The following is a 27,892-nucleotide window of genomic DNA, read 5'->3' as shown; positions in this document are numbered from 1 at the left end:
TTTATAAAGAGAAACCAGAGAGAACGCACGTTATGATTCCTTGTACTGTGTTCTTATTCACACTCAAGCCTTTCAGATAATCCACAATAAGAATCTGTAAGTCTTCTTTACTTTCTAATTCTTCTACATAAAGTTCTGTGAACCTGTAAGACAATTATTCCATTATTGCCATATTGAGGAAGTTAATACATGTATCTTAACAAACAAAAACACAAGACAAAAGTTATGTCAACTCATTTTACCCACTTGTAATATGAATTGTGAAAGCCTTTCAACTTGGGATACAGATTGATCATAATAAAATAGAAAATAACGTAACTGTTACCCAAAATCTACACTATAACTACTACTACTGTGAGACAAAAATCAGACAACCCTTGCAAAAACAGTTACAAAAATAAGGCTTATTCTTCCTCATTCTCGGGCTTCCCAGGTGGCACAGTGATAAAGAATCTGCCTGCCAATGCAGGAGACACAGGAGATGCAAGTTTGATCCTTGTGTTGGGAAGATCCCCTGGAGTAGGAAATGGCAACCCTGCTCCAGTATTCTTTCCTGGGAAATTCCATGGGCAGAGGAACCTGGCGGGCTACAGTCCATGGGGTTGCAAAAGAGTTGGACACGACTGAGTGACTGAACACACATCCTTAATCTCAGAATGTGTTCTTGATCACAACTACATATAACAAAAAGTACATACAACAACAACAAAGTCCCCTCAACGTCAAAAATTAATAGTTGTAGCAAAGGAAAATACAACTCATGGTTGATAAAATTTGCCCAGGTTTTTATTATATTATTACTATTTTATTATTTTATAATGTGGAAAGAGATTTAATAAAGTTTTAACACTATTTTAAAACTCAGATTCAACAGAAGGTTACCAACAACAAGCTCATGTATCTTTTCCCAGTGCTACACACATAAAAATCTTTCCCCTGTTACTCAGTGTTTAATGATGAAAAGTGAAACTTAATGTCCTTTTACAAATCATTAGCCTGATCCAAAAGGACTCATCCTAAGATGCACGTTATATGAGATACTATTATTTCCTTATATGAAGGTTTTCTAATAGCCAAAGGGCTATTTGAAGAAGGAAAGATTTTTGTTTTCAACAATATCCATGAGTCATCAAATGGATTAACATTAAATGTCAAATTAACAACCCAAAGGAAAAAATTCCCTAGTGTTCTGGAGTTTTCTGTATTCCTACCAACTATACAAAGAAAAATATGACAAATAAGAAGATTCCTCTATCAGCAGTCAAGAAATTTCAAGCATTATTATGAGGGTTGATTATGTTACTACTACCAATCAATAAATCAAGAGAACTTAATTTTAAAACTGTCTACAGGTACCAGGCCATGTCCCCTTACCTGTTTCTTATTCCTGGTGGGAGATTTCTTTTGCCTACATCAGTTGCTGGATTCATACATGCAAATAAACGGAAGTCGGGGTGACGAACCAGTGGTTCTGTTAAAAGAAAATTATAACTTCTCAATAACTTGTAACAGTAAGTGATGGGGGAAGACTAACTCCACTGAGCCCCCGGGTGAATCACTCTGTCTCAAGGCTCAGCAAGGGTGGTACTACTGGCTGCTCAACCATCTCTGCCTTTGGTGAAACCCCACTGAAATCAGTTTCCAGATCTATGTATACAACCTAATTTTAGGCTGCCATTCTGCCATCTCTTATGGTGTGGCTGTCCATGCTATTTATGTTTCATCACCTACTCACCAGTGTGTATTCTGTCATTGAGTGAGCATGCTTTATTACCCACTATCCAAATGCTTTGACAAATTATTTTTTTTCATTCCTGTAACACTTAACAGTAAGACTCTGCATAAAATTACTATCTACAGAATAAATAAATCACACTGAGAGGCCCATGCAATCTGCCTAACTGAAAGAATACTACTTTAAAGAGGTCAAAAGGCCTCACGTCAAGTCCAGCCCCAGGAGGATTGAGAGCTACCTGTGTCTCCTCGATCCAACAACACCAGGGAGCCAGAGGAGCCTTCCAGTAAACCACTCAGACATTCTAACGTTTCTGGAGCAGCCAGGTTAATCTCATCCAACAAAATCCACTCTCCTCTCTTCACGGCCTGAGCTAATGTACCCTAGAAGATGAAATCAAATGTCAGGGATCCATTTCAGATGCAGACATACTCACCAACAGCAGTTATGACAGCAGGGTTAGAGCAGAGGCAGAGGCAAACTGCTCCTGCCTGATGAGCTTATGCTTTGATGCCAATGGTGCCAACTGGCTGCCAGAGCAAAGGTCAAGCTAACTTTTTTCAAATGTCCAAAAAGGTCAAAGAAATATCTTTGAGCCTAAGAGTGAGATGCAATAAACTAGATCACTGCATTATATGGGTGGTGAGGTAAATAAAAACCTACAATGTATTCAGATGTTTAAAAGCATCCAAATGGCTACTAAAAGCAACCAAAATAAACACAGGGTGAGGCTATAAGTAAGTACACCAAGAAAAGATAAATGACCAAGAGTGTGCAGTACTTGTAATAGAGCCTTCACAGTTTCTGAAGAATGTCAAAATGAACCTCTCCTTCTGATTTTATCTCTTGAAGTTCTATTTTCAAAAGCACTGAAAAACAAACCTTATAATCCATTCAACTGACATATCAGAAACTGAACTGTTTTAGTGTTATTTAAGTGCTTTATACTTTTGCTTTCATGGTGATCCTAATAAAGAATCTTCTATAAGTAAAAAAAAAAAAAAAACAGACCAAATGTACGGAACTTCAGTGTGATGCCAAGTCATGAAATAGGTATAAACCCTATTTTGACAGCACTTGATAATTTCATTGGTTATTTTAGAAACAATTATAATACGATGAAGTGCTGATATCTAAATTCTCCACAACAACAGATATATGGTTAAGGGACCTCTCTCTCATTAAGACATCATCTCAAGTAAGATTCTTGCATCACCCTTAGGGTGAGAGGTCTGAAGACTATCGCGATTTTCTTTAATAATAATATAAAAAAAACTTTAAGTCACAAATATTCAATTACACTGATCCTGCAAGGTCACAGGACAGAAAACAGTACAACTACTCATGCACTGGAATAAAAAATATAGCCCCACATGAATGGATCCAAATCCACCTCCCACCCACATATACAAACACAGCTACAAAACAATAAAAATTCACGAATTATCCTCAACTGCATCTTACAAAATAATAACAACAGTGCTCATGAACACTACAATTTTGGGCTTCCCTGGGGGCTCTGTGGAGAAGAGTCCACCTGCCAATGCAGGAGACACGGGTTTGATCCCTGACCCGGGAAGATCCCACATGCCACACAGCAACTAAGCCCTTGCACCATAAGTACTGAGCCTGCGCTCTAGAGCCTGGGAGCCACAGCAACCGAGGCCTTGCGGCTAGAGCTTGTGCTCCACAGCAAGAGAGGCACCACAATGTGGAGCCTGAGCACTGCAACTAGAGAGGAGCCCCCACCGCTGCGACTCGAGAAAAGCCTGGGCAGCAGTGAAGGTCCAGCACAGCCAAAGTTAATTTAAAAACTTAAATTATATAAAAAAGACTATCACATCTATAAGAAGACATTTAACCCCCTCCAAAGAATTCTTTCATTAAGTGTTTACTGTTTTAAACAACAAGCCCTAAAATGTCAACATGAAGAGAAGACAGAAAGGTAGCCTCTTTAACTTGCATTTTGCATCAAATCAACATTCCCTTAACCTAAACAATCAAAGCAAAATACCTCTACGAATGCAAACAATAGGGCATTCTCAGTCATTTTCATCTGTTGTTGGGCATGGTTGAGTCTAAGACCAAATGCTTCCCACTTCTCTTTTAGTAGTGACCCTAGAGAAGAATAAAGACAAGAATTAAAAATACATTTTGAGTCATAATATATATAACTTAAAACACCACATAATTAACAAAACACACACAAAAATCACATCTTAGAAGTGTAAAAAATTAAGTCCAAATGCTTACACAATGCCAACCATATGCAGTCACTATATTAGCCAGTTCATTTATATGCATATGCATTAGATAACTCATTTATTCTCACTATTCCCACTTTATAGATGAGAAAGTAGAGACTAAGCCACAAAAAGCCCCATTCACTGTGGAATCCAGTTTTCTTGAAATAACCTCTTCTAAGCATATGTGACTTACTAACCACTAAGTGGTACCTGTACATCAACACCACCAACCACTGACTTTTATAGAAATCTTGCTGAATCCCAGGAGCAACAATACTTCAGAATTAGTCATGTTTGCCCCAAGTCCCAGCAATCCCTAATTCGTATTGCATCATTCTGCCCCAAACTCTTCTCCTAATTCTGCTCACTAGACTCCCGCCTTGACCTCCCACTGGCAGCCTGGGCTGCCACCTACCAGTCTCACTCTCTGCCCCAGCCTTGTTGATAGCCGACTTGTGCACATGCTGCATTAGCTTCAGGAGATCTTGCCACCGTTTCTGCCTGTAACACGTCTGAATGTGTCCCAAGAACGTAAAGTTCTGCTTCTTCGAAAATGTCTGAACAAAGAGTTCTTCAAATGCCTCCCGTAAAGGCAGCCAAATAAGCTTATGGTCCACTGGCTTGTAACTGAAACAAAAGGCAGATATGTGATTCACAAACTTCTGAAGCTAACAGAAACCAGGAAGCATACCTAAGAAAACAGGAATAGGTGTAAGATTTCTTCTACATCAAAATCAGAAACAATAGCAAAATACTTAAAATCTATGTTAAAGTTTTAAATTATGATCTATTTTTTCCCCATGTTGTTTGAAGGGTCTATGCTAAAGGTAATTATGAAAAAATCTGAAATTCTAAACTGGGTAGTGAGAGGCATGTCATTTATTTTACTAACACATTTAAATAATCATCATGTATATTTAATGATAAACCGTATTTTATTAAGAGTGACCAAAATGTTTTTGAGATATTTTAGGAAAAAATATAACATCCGAAATTGATTTACTTAAGCATCTTGTACTTACTTTAACATCATGCCTTGTCAATGGTGGGGTGGAGGAAGAGACTGCTCCCAAAGATATTAAAAATTGGGGGAGGGGGACAGTAAAAAAAAAAATTTTTTTAAGACATTGCAATGGTTTGTGACCTTCCAAGGCTCAACTATTTATTTCTGAGTATTAAGATTCTCTTTTATTTCTTAGCATTTTATTTTTCTGGTTGGAGAATTAGGGAATTAATTCATTTAAATTAAAATTTAATTTACTACTGGGGGTGGGGAGAGGTTAATACGAGTCAAGAAACACTGCTCTGGCTAGATTTAAGATAAGTTGCCCAAGCAGCACTAATCATTCTGGAAGATTAGACAAGATCAAGCATACAATTTTCTTCTGCCTAGGATACTAAATACTTCAATTCAAGGATGATAACCTCAATTTTGTTTCCAAGAAATATAATTTGAGGTCGGAAACAGTATCAAAATGTTTCGAAACAAGCAAGTACAATTGGAGAATCATGGATACTATTTACTCACTGGCCTGAGGAGGAACAATGGGAAAAGCGAAACCCAGTGCCCTGAAACTGAGCATCTACATGGAAGAGTCCGATTTCAGAGAAAGTATGACAACTTCAGGAACTTAACTTCGCTTCCCAGCAAGCACTGACCCATTAATTAGTAAAAACATTCCTTTATTCCATTCATTTCACTGAGATTTGCTGAGCACCTCTAGGGTTCAGCACTGAGTAAACAAGACCCACCAGCTCTTGCCCCTCAGGAGCTTACAATCTAACCAAAAAGACAGCAGAGGAAGATACCCACTAGTATAAAATATCCAGTAGAAACTGGTATGCTAGTAGATAAAATGAAAGCAGAGGGGGTGAAAGAAGAATTTTAGTACTTTAGCTGTGATGTGTTAAAGATGGGAATTTGAAGGCAATCAAACAAGAAAGGGTTTGGCTAAGTAAATACCCCTGGGTGGCAGGGGAGGTGACAGAGGAAACAGAAACACGGAGGGGACTGTGGTTGGCAAGGCAGCAGAGCTGAAGGAAGGAGAGAGAGAAGTGCCCTGGAGAGATGATGAAGGGTCTGTAGTATCTTCCACATGGACTGAAGTCAGTGAGGAAGAGAGTGATGTAATCTGATTACACTATCACAGAATCACATCCATCTACCAAATGGAAGAGAGGCAGGAGGAGAAGGAAAGATGAAAGCCCTACACTGGACTAGGCAGAGGACGATGAGCCAGAATGTCAGCAGCGGAATGTTGAGAAATTAAGCAAAATACAAATACTATTTAAATAAAATAGCTAGTCTTAAAGATGAGGGAATAAATGGGATCCAAAGCTAACTGAGGCAGCAGAGTAATGATCAAGAAGGTAGATGCTCAGGCAGAATGCTGGGTTCAAGTCACAGACTAGCCATTACTTTGAACAAGGCACTTAATCCTTGTGAGCCTCAGGTCCCTTGTGTAAATGGGAATAATGAACAGGTTGTTAAGACAGCTAAGTGAGTGAACATAGGCACAGGAATGCCATTGAAGAGCCACCTGTTACAATTACTACAACTAGTAACTAGCTCAGTGAACTGAATTCATGAAAGAAATGGCTTTATATTTCAAATTAGTCTGGGCGCTTTAAGAAAAAACCTTGTTCATTTAAAACTGAAGGCATATTGGCCGGTGAAGTCAATAAATGTTTCAAATGATGGCGAAAATGAACATACATATATACAGTTTGCTGAAAATAAAAATAAACTAACTAAAACACTCAATGGAAACCAACCTATCACAGGGTGAACTGATGAATCACACTATGAACTGAGACTAGAGTTTCCAAGGTGTCTTTTGAAAGGACGCCTCAGGAGCAACCTGAAGGCCAAGAGAAGGAGGTCTAGACCACCTGGCCCTCATGGACAGTCACTCAGGGTCTACCTGCTACATACATGATACATGGAGACCACAAACAAGAGTTCACTTGAAAATGACTAGAACAAAAGAAAATGACACTCCAAAATGACCATACATGAAAGAACACCAAGTGCAAAAGAAACATGAAACAGCACGTGATGAGCAACTGAGAAGGCAAACCCTCCACCTCATTTGGGAGCAGGATTCTGAGTCTGAGAACAGGCACTTGTGCCCTGCTGTCTCCTGTGCCGTTTCCCTCATGGGTGATGCTTCCTTGAGGGGCTTAGAGGAGAATGCAGGTTGGCCATTTTATTTCTATTTCTGTAAGATCTTTATTTTTCCTCTCAATTCTCCTTTCCATCATTGTTGACTTCTCCAAGGACCCCTCCGTGTCTCTGTATACCTGTTTCTCCTGCAGAACCTGCCCCTCCCAACTCCATTTCCAGCACTGTGAACCTGTGTTCTGTGTTTTGCCATTTAGTGCAGACTTTCATTGTCTGGAATGGTTTTATCTGCTTCATCTAAGTCCTCTGTATCATCCACTCTTTTCTACAGTCCCATAAGCTCTCTCCAGCCCAGTGCTGTTGGAATTTGGTTTACTGCTCTACTCCCAGGTAACCTGTAGGTCTCTGTGTTATTTACCAGAATCTACTTTAAACAGAATGACAAAAATGAGTTAAAAGTGAGGGGAAAGATATTCCACACTAACGTTAATCAAAAAAATAAGTAGGTACATACGCAAACAAAACTCATAGGCAATCTGCAGGAATGCAGCTCAAGTGCCTGATGGCCTTGAAGGCCTTACTCTTACAAAATGTATTTATCCTTAATTACAACTTCTCAAAAAACCAGTCAAAAGGATCCAGATTTGCAAGTCAGACTAATTAGGACTATAAATTTCTTTTATCTTTCACCATAGTATTTGGTAAATGCAAAATATGTTTAATAAACAAATCATTAATACAAAACATAAAACCAGTTTCATAGTTAGATAAAACTAACCACACATTTCCAAAATAGAACTATGAAGCTTTCTATACCCCTTCTCCCTACCCACTCCTTTGTCTTCCATACCCTTGCCTTTTAATAAAATCATTTTGCTTCAAATTGTATACACAAAGACTCTTAAGCAGTCATTCATACATCTAAGATATATATTAAAAGATGTGATTTACACATCACTTGCAGTTATACAAAAGGACAGAAAACAAGGCATACTTCCAGCCATACAAAAACTGAATTGTATCTAAGTTTTCTTTTGATTACTGACACTAACTTACTAACAAGTTAGCACCAAAAATAAAAGTCCAGTTACCACATTCAGATTTCAGCCTTTTGTATTATCAATTACATCAGGGTACAATGTGTATTCCCTACATTTAAAACTACTTGCATTAAAAAAAAAAAAGGAATTAAAGAAGAAAGCACTATTTGCAATGGCTGATATAACACTACAAAGTCTTAAATGAGACTGATACAGCCTATGTTCAATTAGTATAAGAACAATGTCATCTGTGTTAGCTATACTTAACTGTAGGGCATTACAGAATACAGAGTAGAGACAGACAGTAGTACAGACATACTTGGAGAAGGAAATGGCAACCCACTCCAGTATTCTTGCCTGGAAAATCTCATGGACAGAGGAGCCTGGCGGGTGACAGTCCAGGGGGTTGCTAAGAGTTGGACACGACTGAGCAACTAAACAACAACAACAGACATACTAGTTAAATAACAAATTCCATTTATTACTAAGAACACACTGCAAGTACCACAACGAGGGAAAGGAGAGATTGTCAATTAACTGAATAGAAGTAATATAAAAGCAAAGTAGAAAAGACCACTGAGGAAAAACAGAGTAAAAGAAGAACTGGGGTAAGAGAGGTTAAGTCTCAGCTGACAGATTTTAAGACAGTATAGAAATTTAAAATACATCATCAAGGTATGTGTAGAGGAGAATTTAAGGGTCCGGAGGGTAAGAAAATGAGAAGCACAAAAGGAAGCAGGATTCCACACTAGCACTCCACCCAGAGCAGGAAAGGATAGAGACTGGCAAGAGCAAAAGTAAAAATAATGCTACAGTATAAGGTGTCCTTAAAAAAAAATGAGTAAATAAAGAGCTTCTCGTAGACATCATAAAGAGAAAAAAGAACAATAACTTCTATTGTTCTATGCTTTTAAAGATTTGTGCAAACAACTGTTCAGAATTAATGGGACTGATCCCAGTATCATTCAACAGAAGGTATGCCAATAGCATCTATCAGTTTTACAGCCTTCAGCACACATTACAATTGTTCAAAAACTAACATGTTCAAAAACATCAAAAGGAAGAAGAGCATTTAATTGACCACAGTGACTTTCCATTTAACCAAGTGGAGGCTACTTAACCTTTCAAAGATAAACAAATTGCGGGAGAGTCTCGCTTGAAGGCAGCATAACTCAAGAACATACTCTTCAGATAAATATTACTTAACTGCATTCAGTTCAATTCAGTTGCTAGTGGTGTCCAACTCTTTGCGACCCCACGGACTACAGCACACCAGGCTTCCCTGTCCATCACCAACTCCCAGAACTTGCTTAAACTCATGTCCATAGAATCAGTGATGCCATCCAACCATCTCATCCTCTGTCGTCCCCTTCTCCCGCCTTCAATCTTTCCCAGCATCAGGGTCTTTCCAAATAAGTCAGTTCTTCGCATCAGGTAGACGTTTTGAAATTTCGGCTTCAGCCTCAGTCCTTCCAATGAATATTCAGGACTGATTTCCTTTAGGATGGACTGGTTGGATCTCCTTGCTCTTCAAGGGACTCCCAAGAGTCTTCTCCAATACCACAGTTCAAAAGCATCAATTCTTGGGCACTCAGCTTTCTTTATAGTCCAACTCTCACATCCATACATGTCTACTGGAAAAACCACAGCTTTGACTAGACAATCTCTGTCTATCAATCTCTGCTTATTGATATGCTGTCATATGGTCATAACTTTTCTTCCAAGGAGCAAGCTTTTTTATTTCATGGCTGCTGTCACCATCTGCAGTGATTTTGGAGCCCAAAAAAATAAAGTCTGTCACTGTTTCCATTGTTTCCCATCTATTTGCCATGAAGTGATGGGACCTGATGCCATGATCTTAGCTTTCTGAATGCTGAGTTTTAAGCCAACTTTTTCACTCTCCTCTTTTCACTTTCACCAAGAGGCTCTTTAGTTGTTCTTCACTTTCTGCCATAAGGGTGGTGTCATCTGCATATCTGAGGTTATTGATATTTCTCCCAGCAATCTTGATTCCAGCTTGTGCTTCATCCAGCCCAGCATTTCGCATGATGTACCCTGCATATAGGTTAAATAAGCAGGGTGACAGTATGCAGCCTTGACGTACTTCTTTCCCGATTTGGAACCAGTTTGTTGTTTCATGTCCAGTTCTAACTGTTACTTCTTGACCTGTATACAGATTTCTCAGGAGGCAGGTCAGGTGCTCTGGTATTCCCATCTCTTTAAAAATTTTCCACAGTTTGTTGTGATACACAGTTGACTGCATACTCACCTTTATATTCCAGCCCCCACCCTACACCCTCAGCAGGATCTCTGAGAGCAAGAACCTCAAGAATTCTTTAAAATGAAGAGAAACATCTACATACCCAACAGTCCCTTAATAAACCCTAATAAATATCCTGCTGGGGTAGGCACAGGGGGCAAGTTGTTGAACATTCTTCCAAGGTTAGTATTGAGCTTAATAGGAAAGAAGTGTTTCTTACCTCAAGCAGTGAACACAAAACAAGAAAAAGGTTTAAAACCATACTTACCCTCCCAGCAAATCTGCAGTGTCACTTTGCTGATTCATATTGACAACTCTCAAACGGTGGCCTTTAAGAAAAAAACGGTATAAAGAGTTATTCTGAAAATGTAAAGACTGACAATATCCACTGTGATCCAATGTGCGGACATGGGCACAGGCAAATCTTTTAACGTGCACTTCCTCTGACCCCTCATTTTACTTTCAGAATCTTGACTGTTCAAAATTTTAACCTAACCCAGAGAGAATAAAAGAGTCACTGCTCTAGCATCAGGTAACTGAAAACAACAACAAAAAAATCCCTCAGTAAGTCAATGTCTATGAATTAGAACTAAATAAATATCTAGTGTGAAATATTAATTTAGACATCAGAACAGGAATGAGGCAGTTCTGTTTTTAAAGATGGCCAATGTGCTTAACTAACCATAATACAGGGAAGGATCCCATCTGTTTCAAAACAAAACCAAAGAACTATGTATGTGCAGGCCATAGATTAGAACTGAAAAAAATTAATACCAACATGTTAATAGTAGTTATTTCCAGGGGGAGAGATTACATTGTTTCCAAGGAAAAAGATTCCAGTGCTTATCTCCAGGGGAAATAGAGCTGTGGCACTTTTTAAGTTCCAGTATTCTTTGGACTCTAATTTTTAAAAAGGCAGTCAGTATGAAATGAAATATCTATTGTCTAGGGCAGAGTGCATCCCCTCCAGGAGTTACCTGTAATGTGAGCCAAATACTGGACTGTGGAGGTTTTGCCTGTTCCAGTTTCTCCCACCAGCAACACAGGCTCCCCTTTGCTGACACATACCGCAAGCTGTTCGATAAGAACAGAGGATGGCCTTGTAGCAGCAAAGGTGAACTTCTCCCTGGGGAGGTGAAAGTACGTAAGCAGTTGGAGAGACAAGCTGCAAGCTTCTCTTAGCATTGTTCTGAGGAATCAGACTCGACAAACAAGACAATTCAAGAAAGGACTGTCTTCACATTGTATGGGCTAGCTCACAACATAAGAATTGCAGAATTCATTCTATAAACATGGAGCATTTACATACCTAGTACTTCACTAGGCTCTAGAAATTCAAATCACCGACAAGACAAAACATCTGTACTACCTATGTCATCTGGGCAAATTACTTAACCTCTCTTAGCCTTGGTTTCCTAACCTGTACAATCTGGACAACAACACTTACTAGTTGCAGTAAGTCCTCCACAAATTCATGTCCGCCCAGTAGCTGTGAATGTGACCTTATTTGGGAAAAAGGTCTTTACAGGAATAAGATAAAAATCATACTGTATTGGACTTAAGGGCTGGTCTTAAATCCAATGGCCCGTGTTCTCATATAGAAAGAGAAATTTAGAGACACAAAAAAGACACACAGGGAAGAAGGCCATAAGACAATGGAGTCAGAGACTGAACTGAAGCAGCTACAAGGTAAGGAACACCAAGGACTAGTGCATGCCATCGGAAGCCAGGAAGAGGCAAGAGCCTTCAGAGGGAACGTGGCCCTGCCAGCACCTGGATTTCAGCCTTCCAGCCTCCAGAACTGAGAAGAAATGTTTATGGCAAACCATCAAGTTTATGGGCAAACCATCAAGTTTATGGCCCTAGTGGTACAGAACCCACATGTCAAAGCAGGAGACACAAGAGACCCAGGTTTGGTCCCTGGGTCGGGAGGATTCCCTGGAGAAGGAAGTGGCAACCTACTCCAGTATTCTTGTCTGGAGAACCCCATGGATAAAGGAGCCTGGCAGGCTATAGTCCATGGGGTTGAAAAGAGTCGGACATGACTAAAGCGACTTAGCATGCATGGATACATGAATCAAGTTTATGGTTAATTTGTGAGGTGAGTCCTAGGGCGCTAATAAACACATTAATTCATAGGATTACTATAACCACATGCAGAAACATGCAAAACAGCACTTAGCACAATGTTAGGAATACAGCAAATATTTAGTAAATGGTAACTAGGTATCAGAAACTTATACAATTTCAGCCTTCAAGGAATTAACAGACTAATTTAGGACCAAGCCTGCCTTCCAAGTGATGCTTACTTCACTGAATAAATAAATTACAATGAATAAAATCAAAGATACATCTTTGCTGGTCCCAAATCCCCAAGCACCCTCATCACCACCCTCCAGCTCCTAATATCCAGTTTCACAGGACACGTTTTGGGAAGTCACTGCTCCTTACCAGTCTAGCACACTGGAGAGATCACAGTTCAGACATGGGTTTTACTCAGAGAAAAGGGTCAGGACCAAATGCTCCTTGCGCCAAGTTCCCAATGACCCCACAGTGCTCAGCTCAGCTTGGAACCCTGATTACCTCTGTATGTGGACAGCCTCGCTTTGTTTTCGGAGAAGCCGCACTCGACCCACTTGCACATCAAGCTCGTTGATCACAATTTCTGGTTTGTAAAGTTGACAGAAGAATTCCACCTATGGGAGGGGAAAAGATTTACCTGAGTAAAATTCTGCATACTCTTCAAACACTTAAATCATGAGGCTTACTGTGCCCCCTCTAGAAGCACTTTTGGCTTCCTAGATAGGCAAGTTAGCATTTAATTTTATTTTAAAATATTTTCCAAGTTTCTGTTTTTAAAAACATTGATTATGAATGTTCCCTAACACTACAATTTATTCTTTCAAATAAGCCTCTATCTACCTAAAGTGAACAGTCAAGAAAAGCTACACTCCTAAAAGATACTTCTAAAAAAAATCAAAGTAATTTTTCTTCAGCTATGTTTTCTTCACAACAAACTGTGGAAAATTCTTCAAGAGATGGGAATACCAGACCACCTGACCTGCCTCCTGAGAAATCTGTATGCAAGTCAAGAAGCAACAATTAGAACTGGACATGGAACAACAGACTGGTTCCAAATTGGGAAAGGAGTACGTCAAGGCTGCATATTGTCACCCTATTTATTTAACTTACATACAGAGTACATCTTGCGAAATGCTGGGCTGGATGAAGCACAAGCTGAAATCAAGACTGCTGGGAGAAATATCAATAACCTCGGATATGCATATGACACCACCTTTATGGCAGAAAGCAAAGAACTAAAGAGCCTCTTGATGAAAGTGAAAAGAGGAGAGTGAAAAAGTTGGCTTAAAACTCAACATTCAAAAAACTAAGGTCATGGCATCCAGTCAAATCACTTCATGGCAAACAGAAGGAAACAATGGTAACAGTGACAGACTTTATTTTTGGGGGGTCTAAAATGACTGCAGAGGGTGACTACAGCCATGAAATTAAAAAACGTTTGCTCCTTGGAAGAAAAGGTATTATCAACCTAGACAGCATATTAATAAGCAGAGACATTACTTTGCCAACAAAGGTCTGTCTAGTCAAAGCTATGGTTTTTCCAGTAGTCACGTATGGGTGTGAGAGTTGGACTAGAAAGAAAGCTGAGCACCGAAGAAATGATGCTTCTGAACTGTGGTGTTGGACAAGACTCTTGAGAGTCCCTTGAACAGCAAGGATATCCAACCAGTATATCCTAAAGGAAATCAGTCCTGAACATTCATTGGAAGGACTGAGGCTGAAGCTGAAACTCCAATATTTGTCTACCTGATGCGAAGAACTGACTCACCAGAAAAGACCCTGATGCTGGGAAGATTGAAGGTGGAAGGAGAAGGGGACAACAGAGGATGAGATGATTGGATGGCATCACTGACTCAATGGATATGAGTTTGAGCAAGCTCTGGGAGTTGGTGATGGAGAGGGAAGCCTGGCGTGCTGCAGCCCGTGGGGTCACAAAGAGTCAGACACGACTAAGCGACCAAACTTAACTGAAGCTTTGGAAACATGAAGGCTTATTAAAATAATTGCTAAGACATGGTTCCAGTCCTGAATCCAGAACATACATAATAACATGCTCCTTAAACACTGGAAAATAAGGCGCGCATATGAGAAAGAACACAAGGCAGCTCACTTTAAGAATGTGGACCACAGAGAGAACTACTTATCCAAGAGACAGTGAGTTTTATGTCCATGAGAGGCAGCAATGAAACTACCAACTTTGCAAAAGCTTTTCTAGGTAAGGGCCAGAGACCAGCAAGTAAACTTCCTTTCAAGAGGGAAGTAGAAATAGCACTACATACCTTTTTCTTCGAAACGTTCAATTTGCTTCCAATGACTTCTGCCATTTTCAGTTTGCTTGTCTGCTTAGAAAGCATTGCTGTGAAACAGTCCAGGGCCTATTAAAATAACCAAGGTAAATAGCAACTGACTTCTTAAATAATACATTAATGACAGAGCACTGCAGTCCAGGCCACAAAAGGAAGGAACATAAAATCTAGCAGGAACATTTCTGCAAGAAAGACTATAAAGGAGAGTACAAATAAGGTACCAACCCTAGACTTAAAGATGTTACCACAATGGAGACAGGACACCAAAAATGTTAAGGCTTTATTACCAAAATATTGGTTAATTAGGAAAACACACACACACAGCCCTGAGTTTGCAAATGTAAAATTCAGGCAAAAATAGCAATTCGCATTAATCCCTGGGTAGTAGTGTAGATTCTGTAGTAGAAAATGATTCTCAGACAGTGGAGATAACACCAAAAGATTACATCTGAGCTGTAAAGGGAAATTCTTGGTGTGCAATCAAGGAATACTGTCATTACCCTAACCCAGTACTTAGCCGCTACTGAGAAGCCAAGACATATGTCTTCTGCTGTAATAAGGATTTATCTAGTGTTTGTTCCTAATTCCTACACAGCCTTTCAAAAATTCTGAATCACCAGGTCTAAGGAGTGTTTTCTGTTATTCACTAGAGTCCTCATGGGCCCTACTGGGTTTATTATGCTAAGCAAGGTAACTCCAGATGAGCCCTTACTTAGTTTATCAGGGGAAATGGCCAGGCCAGAAAGACCAAGCACGAACAGGAGAACTGAAACTTCCATCCCCAACACTTGGAGAGGGTGGAGGGGCTGGCAGACAACACGATGTATGATGAAGCTGGCACACCCTGCCTCCAAAGGTGTGCCTGTGTTCAGATTCCTGAAGTCTTGCCCTATGTGTCCCTTTGACTGTTTCTGAGCAGTATTTTTTTAATTTAATTTTTTTTTAATTTTATTTTATTTTTAAAATTTACATAATTGTATTAGTTTTGCCAAATATCAAAATGAATCCGCCACAGGTATACATGTGTTCCCCACCCTGAACCCTCCTCCCTCCTCCCTCCCCATACCATCCCTCTGGGTCGTCCCAGTGCACCAGCCCCAAGCATCCAGTATCGTGCATCGAACCTGGACTGGCAACTCGTTTCATACATGATATTTTACATGTTTCAATGCCATTCTCCCAAATCTTCCCACCCTCTCCCTCTCTCAGAGTCCATAAGACTGTTCTATACATCAGTGTCTCTTTTGCTGTCTCGTACACAGGGTTATTGTTACCATCTTTCTAAATTCCATATATATGCGTTAGTATACTGTATTGGTGTTTTTCTTTCTGGCTTACTTCACTCTGTATAATAGGCTCCAGTTTCATCCACCTCATTAGAACTGATTCAAATGTATTCTTTTTAATGGCTGAGTAATACTCCATTGTGTATATGTACCACAGCTTTCTTATCCATTCATCTGCTGATGGACATCTAGGTTGCTTCCATGTCCTGGCTATTATAAACAGTGCTGCGATGAACATTGGGGTACACATGTCTCTTTCCCTTCTGGTTTCCTCAGTGTGTATGCCCGGCAGTGGAATTGCTGGATCATAAGGCGGTTCTATTTCCAGTTTTTTAAGGAGTCTCCACACTGTTCTCCATAGTGGCTGTACTAGTTTGCATTCCCACCAACAGTGGAAGAGGGTTCCCTTTTCTCCACACCCTCTCCAGCATTTATTACTTGTAGACTTTTGGATCGCAGCCATTCTGACTGGTGTGAAATGGTACCTCATAGTGGTTTTGATTTGCATTTCTCTGATAATGAGTGATGTTGAGCATCTTTTCATGTGTTTGTTAGCCATCTGTATGTCTTCTTTGGAGAAATGTCTATTTAGTTCTTTGGCCCATTTTTTGATTGGCTCATTTATTTTTCTGGAATTGAGCTGTAGGAGTTGCTTGTATATTTTTGAGATTAGTTGTTTGTCAGTTGCTTCATTTGCTATTATTTTCTCCCATTCTGAAGGCTGTCTTTTCACCTTGCTAATAGTTTCCTTTGATGTGCAGAAGCTTTTAAGGTTAATTAGGTCCCATTTGTTTATTTTTGCTTTTATTTCCAAAATTCTGGGAGGTGGGTCATAGAGGATCCTTGAGCAGTATTTTTAATAATAAAACTGTAACCCATACAGTAAGTACAGAGCTTCCAAAGAATTCTATGAGACAATCACTGTACCTGAGAAGTTTGTAGGAACCCCTGAATTTACAGCTGATTGGTCCTAAGTGTGGGTGGGCCTCCAATACTTGCGGCTGGAGTCCAAAGTGGGATGGTCTTGTGGAGGACTGAGTCCCTGAACCTGTGTGGTCTACACTAACTCCAGGTAGTCAGTATCAGAACTGGACTGAATTGTAAGACACCATTTGGTGTCAAAATAGAGAAGCAGCAACCAGATAAAGCCAAAAGGTGAAACGTTCTGTAAAACAACTGGTCTGATCTCTTCAACAAGGTAGTGTGGGGTTTTTATGAGGGGCTGGTGGGCATGGCTCTAATACAGTAAAAGAGTTCTTAATTCCATACGCATAGACAAAGATGTACAAGGAGATATACCAATGTATTAATAGTACAGGGGAATCTCTGAATGGGAGAATATTTTTTACCATTTTGTTTTCCCATATTTTCTCATTTTTACTTCTTTATTAAAAAATGTTGTTGTTGTTTAGTCGCTAAGTAGTGTCCAATTCTTTTGTGACCTCATGGACTACAGCCCAGCAGGCTCCTCTGTCCATGGGATTTCCCAGGAAAGAGTACTAGAATGGACTGCCACTTCCTTCTCCAGGGCATCTTCCCGCCCCAGGGATCGAACCCGTGTCTCCCGCACTGGCACACAGATTCTTGACCACTGAGCCACCAGGGAAGCCCATATTAATAAAATACTTGTACACAAATGTTCACAGCAGCATTATTCACAACAGGTGAAAACAACCCAAATATCCATTAACGTATGAGCGAATAAACAAAATGTGGTATATCAATACATGCTACAACATGGATTAACCAAGAGAATATGCTGAGTGAAAGATAAAAGGGTCACCTAAAGTATGATTTCATTTATATGAAATGTCCAGAATAAGCAAATCTATAAACAGGAGGTAGATTAGTGATTGTCAGAGGCTGCAGAGAGAAGAAAAATAGGCATGATGGTTGATGATTACAAGGTTTCTTTTTGAGGTGATGAAAATGTTCTAGAATTACTTAGTGGTGATGTGGCATAATTCTGTAAATACACTAAAATACACTGAATTGTACACCTTAAAAGAGTGAATTTTATGGGCTGTCAATCTCTCTCTCTCTCACACACACACACACACACACACACTATAACATTCTAAAATAGAGACTAAAGAAGATCCTCCCCTTGCCAGTTTTATTTTAAAAGTACAAAACAAGATTATCTGTAGGAAGATGAAAAATGTAGGAGGACGGGAAGGAAATTTCACTGGACAGGAGGAGATTAAAGGACTGACACACAGCACTTCAGGGTCTGGCTTGATTAAGTGTGTGCTCTGAATCAGGGTTCTTTCTACTCAAAGCAACTTCACCAGAGACACTACTCACCAAAACAGGTCACTATCCTTTCCTCAATCCTAGCTGACAGACACAGTAACACTTTATAGTCAAAACGGGTCAATGTTTTAAGAGCCCAAAGATCTTCAGGCAGTACCACTTTTATTCTTAACCATGATCTTATAGAATATGGCAGAGCTGTAATTCAACAGCGCTTCCCTCTTGCACAACACACTTTCCCCCCAGCCCAGCATACAAGAACAGACTTTATAACCCACATACATTTCTCTGGACTAAAGTTAAAAAGGCCGTGCTGGGGCAAGTGGTGGGATCAGACAAATACAAATCTGTCAAATAGACTAAGAAATTATTCATAGAAATTAATACTAAACATCTTAGAAACTCTTTTTGTTTTACAATAGTATTACCACCTGGGAGATTTTTTCCTTTCATTTAAGCTTTAATTTCAGCTTCTGTTTTACTCTATTTCACACTAGACTTATTTGAAATCAGGGGTAACCCATTTCAAGAGCCACAAAACATTTATCATGCTCACTTAGCTCTAAGACAACTTTAGTTCAGTTTTAACTAGCTAAGGATATACACAGTACCTACACCATAGAAAAACTTTCTGATAATAGTCAAGAGACAGAAAACAACAGTGGAAATTAGCAGCCTTGCAGAGTACAGAGAAAACAAGCAGGAAGACTATATCTTACCTCTTGAAAAATATTTAACGATGCTGATGAAGACAGACTGTCAAAGCTGTGGGCAATCCTATTACACCAATTAAGTAGATCCCTTTAAAAAAAAAAAAAAAGGTTAGAAATAAAAAAACACAGGTCAAAGATACCAAAGGTATCAGAGTTTACTTAGGTCTTGGAATGTCTGACCACAAAGACTCTCCCTTTTTCTGGCAACTGAATATAAACAGTGTTAAGTCAGGAAAAAGTATAAGTGGATCCTTTTCTTACCTCTATCAGGAAGCAACCTATAATTCATTTCTCCCCCATCCATACCAGACAAGGTAGCAAGAGATAGGAGCAATTAACTCTCAGAGCAAACTTAAGGGGAGCTGCCCATTCCCAATTCTCACTTCTCAAAGAGCAAGTCAACCACTGCAAATGTAGCTCAAAGGAAGAGAATTTACTATATATAGCAAAACCCAAAAATCTTATTTACGACCCCATTTGTCCCAAAAGGACATCCAGTGAAAAAACTATGTCAGTAGTTTTCCAACTTTTTCCACTATTTGCAACTTCTAGAGTTATTTGTTAAACTTCCAATTATAATTCCTAGGGATGCAATGTACAGCATAATAAGTATAATTAACACTGCTGTATGTTATATATGGGGAGAAGGCAATGGCAACCCACTCCAGTACTCTTGCTTGGCAAATCCCATGGACGGAGGAACCTGGTAGGCTGCAGTCCATGGGGTCGCTAGGAGTTGGACATGACTAAGAGACTTCACTTTCACGCATTGGAGAAGGAAACGGCAACCCACTCCAGTGTTCTTGCCTGGAGAATCCCAGGGATGGGGGAGCCTGGTGGACTGCCGTCTATGGGGTCGCTCAGAGTCGGACACAACTGAAGCGACTTAGCAGCAGCAGCAGAATGTTATATATAAAAAGTTGTTACATTATCACAAGAAAAAAATTGATTTTTACTATTTAACTTAGTATCTGTGAGATGATGGAGGTTCACTCAACTTGTAGTCATCATTTCATATGCATGTAATCATTATCCTATATGCCATAAACTTATACAGAGTTATCAGTTATAGCTCAATAAAACTGTAAGAAAAAAGTTATTTTTTAAAGCTAACATAATATTATCTTCATAAGCCTTCCCATTCAGTAACTATAGATCTCAAACAGATTAGAGACTGAGAACACCTAATTCCAAAATCAGACTTCTTGTAACCATTCAGTTTGAGCTGCTAAGAACTTCTGAGAGAAGCAATTTTTAAAATACCAACCCAACAGTGTTTAGCCCAATACCTGAGAGACAATTCTCTTCCCTCAAGGCTTAGTCTCTTGTTTTCTTGTCTTGCTTCTGGAACCTCCCCTGGCACCTGTTCCCCTCCAACAGAACTTTCACTCAGACAGTGATGCTTCTCTCCAATAAGCTGGAAATAAATATCAAGCAGGTGATCGGTTGCTGCTGATAAGCTGGGATATCTATTTTGAAGAACCTGACAGAGGAGAAAAAAAGAAAAAAAAAAATTAGCAGCAAAGTGATTTTTAAAAGCACACCAAGAATGAATTTCTCTAGGAGATCTGTCATCTTGAGCAAGTGTAAAAACTTCCACCTTCACCCATTACCTCCAACCCCCCAAAGACTATGACTTCCTCCTGCCCAGAACTGTTATCTGGCAATCTCACGACCTATCACACAGCTTTGGGTACAGAAGCTTGATGGGAAAGACATCTCAAACAAAATGGGCATCCAAAGCCCATGCACTTCAAATACTATGTACTCCAATCGTTTTAAAGACAATTGTAGTACCATCATTAAGTCATTTCTCAGCCAAAAGCAGAAATGAAACAGTTTAGTGGGAAAGGAAACAAAAGCTGTTTTTAAAAGCAGAACACAGCAAAAGGAGCTAGTGTTAGAGTCCTGATAAAAAGTAGTTTTTATCAGGCAGTAGAATTTAGAAAGCAAAAGATCTAGTCCAATTCACTTCAACAACTATGAAGAATGTTGTGCAGTATTAATACTTGGTGGCCATAATATTATAATATTTATGATATGGATTTGGTGTGTATGCCCAGCAGTGGGATTGCTGGATCATAAGGCGGTTCTATTTTCAGTTTTTTAAGGAATCTCCACACTATTCTCCATAGTGGCTGTACTAGTTTGCATTCCCACCAACAGTGGAAGAGGGTTCCCTTTTCTCCACACCCTCTCCAGCATTTATTACTTGTAGACTTTTGGATCGCAGCCATTCTGACTGGCGTGAAATGGTACCTCATAGTGGTTTTGATTTGCATTTCTCTGATAATGAGTGATGTTGAGCATCTTTTCATGTGTTTGTTAGCCATCTGTATGTCTTCTTTGGAGAAATGTCTATTTAGTTCTTTGGCCCATTTTTTGATTGGGTCATTTATTTTTCTGGAGTTGAGCTGTAGGAGTTGCTTGTATATTTTTGAGATTAGTTGTTTGTCAGTTGCTTCATTTGCTATTATTTTCTCCCATTCTGAAGGCTGTCTTTTCACCTTGCTTATAGTTTCCTTTGTTGTGCAGAAGCTTTTAAGGTTAATTAGGTCCCATTTGTTTATTTTTGCTTTTATTTCCAATATTCTGGGAGGTGGGTCATAGAGGATCCTGCTTTGATTTATGTCAGAGAGTGTTTTGCCTGTGCTCTCCTCTAGGAGTTTTATAGTTTCTTTAATCCATTTTGAGTTTTTTAAAACTTTTAAAATAGGAATTCTCTGGCAGCTCAGTGGTAAAGAATCTGCCTGCCATGTGGGTTTGATCCCTGGGTTGGGAAGATCCCTTGAAAAAGAAAATGGCAACCCATTCCATGATTCTTGCCTGGGAAATCCCATGGACCTAGAAGAGACTAGTGGCTACAGTCCATGGGGTTGCAAAAAGCTGAACACGACTTAGCAACTAAACAACAACAGAGCTGATTCACTTCTTTGTATAGTAGAAACCAACACAACACTGAAACTTGTAATATAAGTGAAAAGTAAAAAAGAAAATCACTGATACTTCCAAATAATCACATACCTCATTTAGTTCTGCCTTATCCATATTATCCAGGTGAATTTTGGTCCAGTATTTGTCTAGCAGAGTAGCATGACTATTTAGCGGTCGATACCAATTTCCTCCACAGCTCAACAGTCTGTATTACAAAATGAAAAGCAGAGTCACACAAAATTCCTATGTTTTAATCTTGAATTATGCCCCTGGTTATCCTTTGCTATACACTGTTTCACATCTGAATAAAATTCACAATTCCTTCTAGTGTCAAGACACTTATTATGCTAGGCTTACAGGGAGGATGGCAATGAAATGCTGCCACTGACTCAGCTTTGACTATTTTCCTGGGGAGAGTAATAGGGCTTTAACCAAGTTATTTTCAAATTACTGCGAACAGTCCTATTAGGCATTTTGATCTCAAAAACATGTTTCTTTTCATTAAGATGTAACTTCAGGAATAAGAAAACAAACCAAGACCCATAGCACTAAAAATAAGTTCACTGCTTATTTACCAAAAGCTACAGTACCTAAAACTATTTAAAATACCCAGAAGGGAAGGAATATTCATTGAAAACATATTCTGGGCAAGCCACAGGCTTATACTTAAGCCATTAATTTAATCCTCATAACAACTGCTCTGAGGGAACAGTGATATTTTCCTCTAACTGCAAGCAAGAACCATAAGGAAGAGAAAGAAAAATGTTTCTTGCTCACTCAACTCTGACTACAAATGGTAAAACCAGGAAACGAACTGAAGTTGGTGTGACATCCTTGTGTGATGTCTCAGGACTTTCCAGAAAAGAACTTCACTATCACTGTGAATCAAAACAGGTTCTATTAAAACTATCAGGGTCTAGCAAGGTGCTCCTTGAAGACGGTTAGAGCAGCTCTGCATTCCATCTGGGAGTGAATGTTCAGAGGTGCAGTAAACACTAACATAATCACTAAACACAGTGTAGCATTAATTTCCCTCTTGGGCATTTTAAGATCTTGGAGAAACTGAACAGGTAGTCAGGTAGTAGGAAATAAGCCACTGCCTTCACATTATTTTAAAATGTAGATAAGGACATAAACATAAGTTTCTTTAGGTTTTATTCCTTTGTTGATGCTTATCTTCAATTTATTTTTTTAAGCTGCTTGACGTCTACATGGCTTCATTTGCGTCAGCGCCATCATTATGGTTGGGCACTCCACCATGTGACAGGTCTTTAGTGCAAGTCATTTCACCTAAACTTTACAACTTACACCAAGTTGTAAAGCAGGCATTATTGGTTCCATCAGAATCAGCCAAGCAAGGTACATACACGTACAAAGAGTCAGTGTCAGGATTCAAACCCAGGGCTATCTGACAACTGTCATTTCTGATTATGTTTAAAAATATGAAAACAAGTTTTTTTTAAGACTGGTTACTTATTTCTAAGTGAAAAAAAACAAAACTTTTATTTTCTAAATTAATTATCTCCATGAAAAACAGTCAGGAATGAGAAGGTTGGATCTATTCCAACTAACCTTGTTTAAAGGCCCAGAGAACTCTATTCCTGGACTTGTGTACTCAGCACTCTAGCATGTGGACTCAAGAGCAAGAGGCTCCATCGTGGAGACAAAAGGGTTAATAGGACATACCTCCTGGTTGCAAAGAACTGAAATCCAGGAGCCACCTTCACATAGTCACCTCGGCCAGGAATCAAGAGCTCTCCATTCTCCAAGAGAGGGATCAGCACAGAAACCTAAATCACAAAATTCCAGGGACAAAGCTATAAAGACAGAAGTAGCAAAAACAAAACACAAAACCAGCCCTCTAACCAAATGACAAACACATACTTAAAGGAAACCCTACTTCTTACAGAATAAACTGGGGTCAAAGCAGGTGGGAATACTGGAGTCAACTACACTCCAGCAGAGCGACTTACTTGTTCAACATTCACTGGGTGCCTACTATGGACCAGAATCAAGCAAGACACTAGAACTCCAGACACGACTGAGGCATTACAGCCCAGCGTCTGATGGGAGGTAGCTGGCAAACTACCGCACAGCCTAACTGGTGTGACCCCAAGCGATGAACAAAACACCATGTGAAGACAGGCTGTCGATGAGTGTGGAGCAGATTAGAAGCAAGGCAGTGAAGCCACCCTAGAGGTAATGCATTCACTGAGTCTTAAAGTTGAACAGGAATTAGTCCGGTTTGGTGGGAAAGGAATGGTACAATCACTCTAGGCAAAAATATTAAAATGAATAAAAACATACATGCCTAAGAGTGCGGCCTGAGAAGATTCTGTGATGGTTAGGGCAGAATGTGCACATGAAGTAGTGAAAAAATACTAGGCTTACAAGACAGAGGATAAGAGCCCTTCTGTGCTGAGCTAAGAAGCTGGAACTTTTTCATGAGAGTGGTTCAGAGGATTTTATTCAGGAGAAAAAAGCTTTATTTTACATTTTAGAAAATGAACTGTACAACAATATGGAAGATAAACTGAAAGAAAGCCAGCCTGGATGGAAAGAAGTGAAAAAACATATCAGTCAGGTAACAAAGGCAAGATGGCAAGATAGATTAGATAGAGACAAAAACAAGAAGCAGTCTTATGGACTCTGTGAGAGAGGGAGAGGGTGGGAAGATTTGGGAGAATGGCATTGAAACATGTAAAATATCATGTATGAAACGAGTTGCCAGTCCAGGTTCGATGCACGATACTGGATGCTTGGGGCTGGTGCACTGGGACGACCCAGAGGGATGGAATGGGGAGGGAGGAGGGAGGAGGGTTCAGGATGGGGAACACAAGTATACCTGTGGCAGATTCATTTTGATATTTGGCAAAACTAATACAATTATGTAAATTTTAAAAATAAATAAAATTAAAAAAAAAAAAAAAAAGAAAGAAATAAGAAAGAAAAAAAAAAGAAGCCCTGTGCTAAGGCAGCACGCCAAGGGGAACAGAGTAAGAGATAAGGAAAAAGCGCTAAGCAGCATCAGACTGAGTGATTGGGAGACGAGAGGAAGGAGACAGCGAAGTTCTGGCTTAGCTATTACATGCCAGGAAAGGTTGTTCTGGGAAAACAGCAGACAAGGTCCATTTTGAATATCCTAAACCTGCACCCACTACGGAATCTAAGTAGAGATTTTCTGAGAAAAGTATGGACTAGACATATGAATGTAGGGGATGGGAGTTTAAGGACGAAGTTTTGAAGAACAAAGAGCCAAGAAAGAGGGTTCTAAAATATCAACATAATTTTATTAAGCATAATTAATTCATACATGGCTAGGAGTAGAAAGGGAAATTAATAGAGGGGCAACTCCAAGGTAACAATGAAACTTGAAACAAAAGACAACAATCCTGAATGAGATCTATAAAAGCTACCTTGAAATAGTAATGGGTTCACTACTAGCTGAGTTCTGGAAATAACAAAATAATAATCAAGGGGAAAGTGTATTTTTGAGTAAACACAACTTTACTATAACGTTAAGTTTAAACATAATCAACTGAATAAACACACCCTCTGGAATCAAATGTAGTAACAAAAGGGGAATGGAACACAAAATGGAACTTAAAGAATTTTCTGCTGTACTAGACATGACCCAAGTAATGACAAGTAAGAACAAGACAGAAAGCAACAGTTTGGTCTTGAATCTGGACTTGGTTATCAAAGAACGTACTTAGCAATGGGACAGGGACAGACGCCTATGCTTCATCATGACCTGAATGGAAAATCCCTTATGTTCATCTAACTTTTTTGGCTCAAATTCTATGATTCATAATCCTAATGACTTCTCAGGTATCCTGAGGTCTAAAAAAATTTGTCCAGGAAAGAGAGCATTAGAAAGGGCTAAGACTCAACAAATACTTTTAAGTTGGCCTTGTAATTTATAATTCAGTTCACTGTAAAGTCTCCTTGGTAGGAGTCGTCCCTGGCTCTGGGCTTATCAAGAAAACTAAGTTCCAGCCCTATAAGACTTGGCATTAAAATCTAGAACCCAGGGGTAGCACTAGGCCAATAACCCCATTACATCTTTACCTCAGACTCTAAAATATGCATGTGTCAAAAGACACACATATTTATAGCCACCCCTTCCCCTTCATATCTCCCTAAACCCAAAGACCTTCCCCACCTCTCCTTCTCCCTCCTGCCTGTCTCCTCTTTCTCTAATCCAAGAGGGTAAGGTCCATATAGAGGTAGCTTTAAGGTTCACGTTAAAGAAAACTAAAACCAGTCTTGGGAAAATCTGCCCACAGAAAGATTTTTTTCATTTTGCAATACATTTTAGGGTGGGAGTTGGGTGGTGGTGGGGGGGATGTCATCGTTCACAGAATACAGAAGAAACATGGACTGCCTCCATAGCTAAATTTCATATACATAGAAAAGTATCTTTTTAAAAAGTCAGAAATACACATCCAGTTTATTTTCCTTAATTGAACAAAGACAAGCAGGCGCTTATAACGTCATCTCTTCCTTCCTGTGCCCTCAGCTCACTGCTCTACAGATGCCACAGCTGGGGAGTGGGCTTCAAAGTTCTCAATGTATCCGTAACATGCATAAGATGTTTCCCACCGAGCCTATTCTTAGAAAGGCTGTGATACTGATCACATTTTCAACTAAAGGAGGAAAAAAATATACTGCGAAACTGATCACACATTCAACTATTAAAGGAAACAGTACAAGCAGAATTTTACTGATTTTCTATCAAACAAGAGATCAGCCTGGTAATCCAAGAACTCAAATAGATTAGGTGGATAATCAACATACCATCATCTCTAATGAAATAACCTGTGTTGTTTAAATAAGGCTCCAGCATCACTATTAACACAATCTGAAGACGAGAAATTAGAGAGTTACTGCGGAGGTGACGTACCACGTCCAAGGGCGCGTAGTCAATGTCCTCCAGGAGGATCCAGTGTCCCTTGGTGGCTGCCTGTGTCAAGGTCCCAGGCTGCCACACAAACTCCCCTGGGACGTCTGTACAGCGATACATTCCCAACAGCATCTGCAGAAAGAAGATGAAGGACTTACTGAAACCACACACCTGAGGTGCCAGTGCCACATCCTAAGATTAGTTCCATTAAACTTCTACAGGGTTATAATGGGCACCTGAGGTTTTACAGCATGATCCCCTCTGTCAGGAGGAATATCAGTTAATGACAGTTTCTTAGCAAAAACAATATTTTAAAGCAAATATTCAAAGTATGTTCACCCACCCAAATCTGCCATTTCTTAGTTACCTTACTGTCAGTCTGATCTCCAAGTTGGACTTTGAGAAGTTGAGAAGGCTTCCTTCTACCTGTCATTGCAGCTAAATGTTCAACTAAGGAAGTTTTGCCACATCCAATTGGTCCTTCTAACAACACAGCATTCTGAGAAGCCACTGCGATAGCCAGGGTCTGAAGATTTTTGCACACTGAGTCGACCAGCACGTAAGACCTAAAGGTCAGCTCCTGTTCATGAGAAGAACTCCTACTACTCGCCTAAGGAGACAAGTAAGAAATAAAAGGCACATCAAGAAGAGTCTTTCTACCAAAGGGCACAGGTTAATTTCTACAACAACTGACTTTTACATAAACCTCTGCCAATAAATTAGTAGTACAGGATCTACAATAACAACTATGTATCAAAAGTAAGGATCTGGCTTTTTCCCTTTCCTGTCTCCCATCCTAGGGAGAGGGGTGGGAACTTACTAACAAATATAAGAAAACCTCTCCCAAAGTTTAAGAAAGCAAAAAGTTGATACATAGCGAATGGGAGCAAATCTCATTTGTCATGACTGGATTTTCATTTTTCTTCCTCTTACCATATTCTAGGATTTCATGTCTAAAATCAAGAATGCACACAATACACTTATCAGACAATCACGGAAGTAAA

The 27,892-nt window shown here is 39.5% G+C and overlaps 1 protein-coding gene across 3 annotated transcripts in view; it reads right to left on the bottom strand.

Annotated features, from left to right (window-relative positions):
- The window catches only part of MDN1 (midasin AAA ATPase 1), a 141,290-nt gene that overhangs the window by 92,348 nt on the left and 21,050 nt on the right, over window positions 1-27,892 (bottom strand). For all 3 annotated transcript variants that reach the window (XM_055535485.1, XM_055535486.1, XM_055535487.1), the window contains exons 6-20: window positions 27,256-27,498; window positions 26,889-27,020; window positions 23,669-23,772; window positions 22,073-22,187; window positions 20,338-20,531; window positions 19,055-19,136; window positions 14,767-14,862; window positions 12,989-13,101; window positions 11,383-11,531; window positions 10,674-10,734; window positions 4,397-4,608; window positions 3,750-3,853; window positions 1,974-2,118; window positions 1,375-1,471; window positions 30-143 (exon numbers count right to left, since the gene is read on the bottom strand). In XM_055535485.1, the coding sequence (XP_055391460.1) occupies window positions 30-143; window positions 1,375-1,471; window positions 1,974-2,118; window positions 3,750-3,853; window positions 4,397-4,608; window positions 10,674-10,734; window positions 11,383-11,531; window positions 12,989-13,101; window positions 14,767-14,862; window positions 19,055-19,136; window positions 20,338-20,531; window positions 22,073-22,187; window positions 23,669-23,772; window positions 26,889-27,020; window positions 27,256-27,498 (1,961 nt within the window). The remainder of the gene's footprint in view (window positions 1-29; window positions 144-1,374; window positions 1,472-1,973; window positions 2,119-3,749; window positions 3,854-4,396; window positions 4,609-10,673; window positions 10,735-11,382; window positions 11,532-12,988; window positions 13,102-14,766; window positions 14,863-19,054; window positions 19,137-20,337; window positions 20,532-22,072; window positions 22,188-23,668; window positions 23,773-26,888; window positions 27,021-27,255; window positions 27,499-27,892) is intronic.

Source organism: Bubalus kerabau, chromosome 9 (assembly GCF_029407905.1).
Source record: "Bubalus kerabau isolate K-KA32 ecotype Philippines breed swamp buffalo chromosome 9, PCC_UOA_SB_1v2, whole genome shotgun sequence".
Classification (NCBI taxonomy): Eukaryota; Metazoa; Chordata; class Mammalia; order Artiodactyla; family Bovidae; genus Bubalus; species Bubalus kerabau.
The sequence above is the reverse complement of the archived record's forward strand: the minus strand, read 5'-3'. Positions and strand labels throughout refer to the sequence as shown.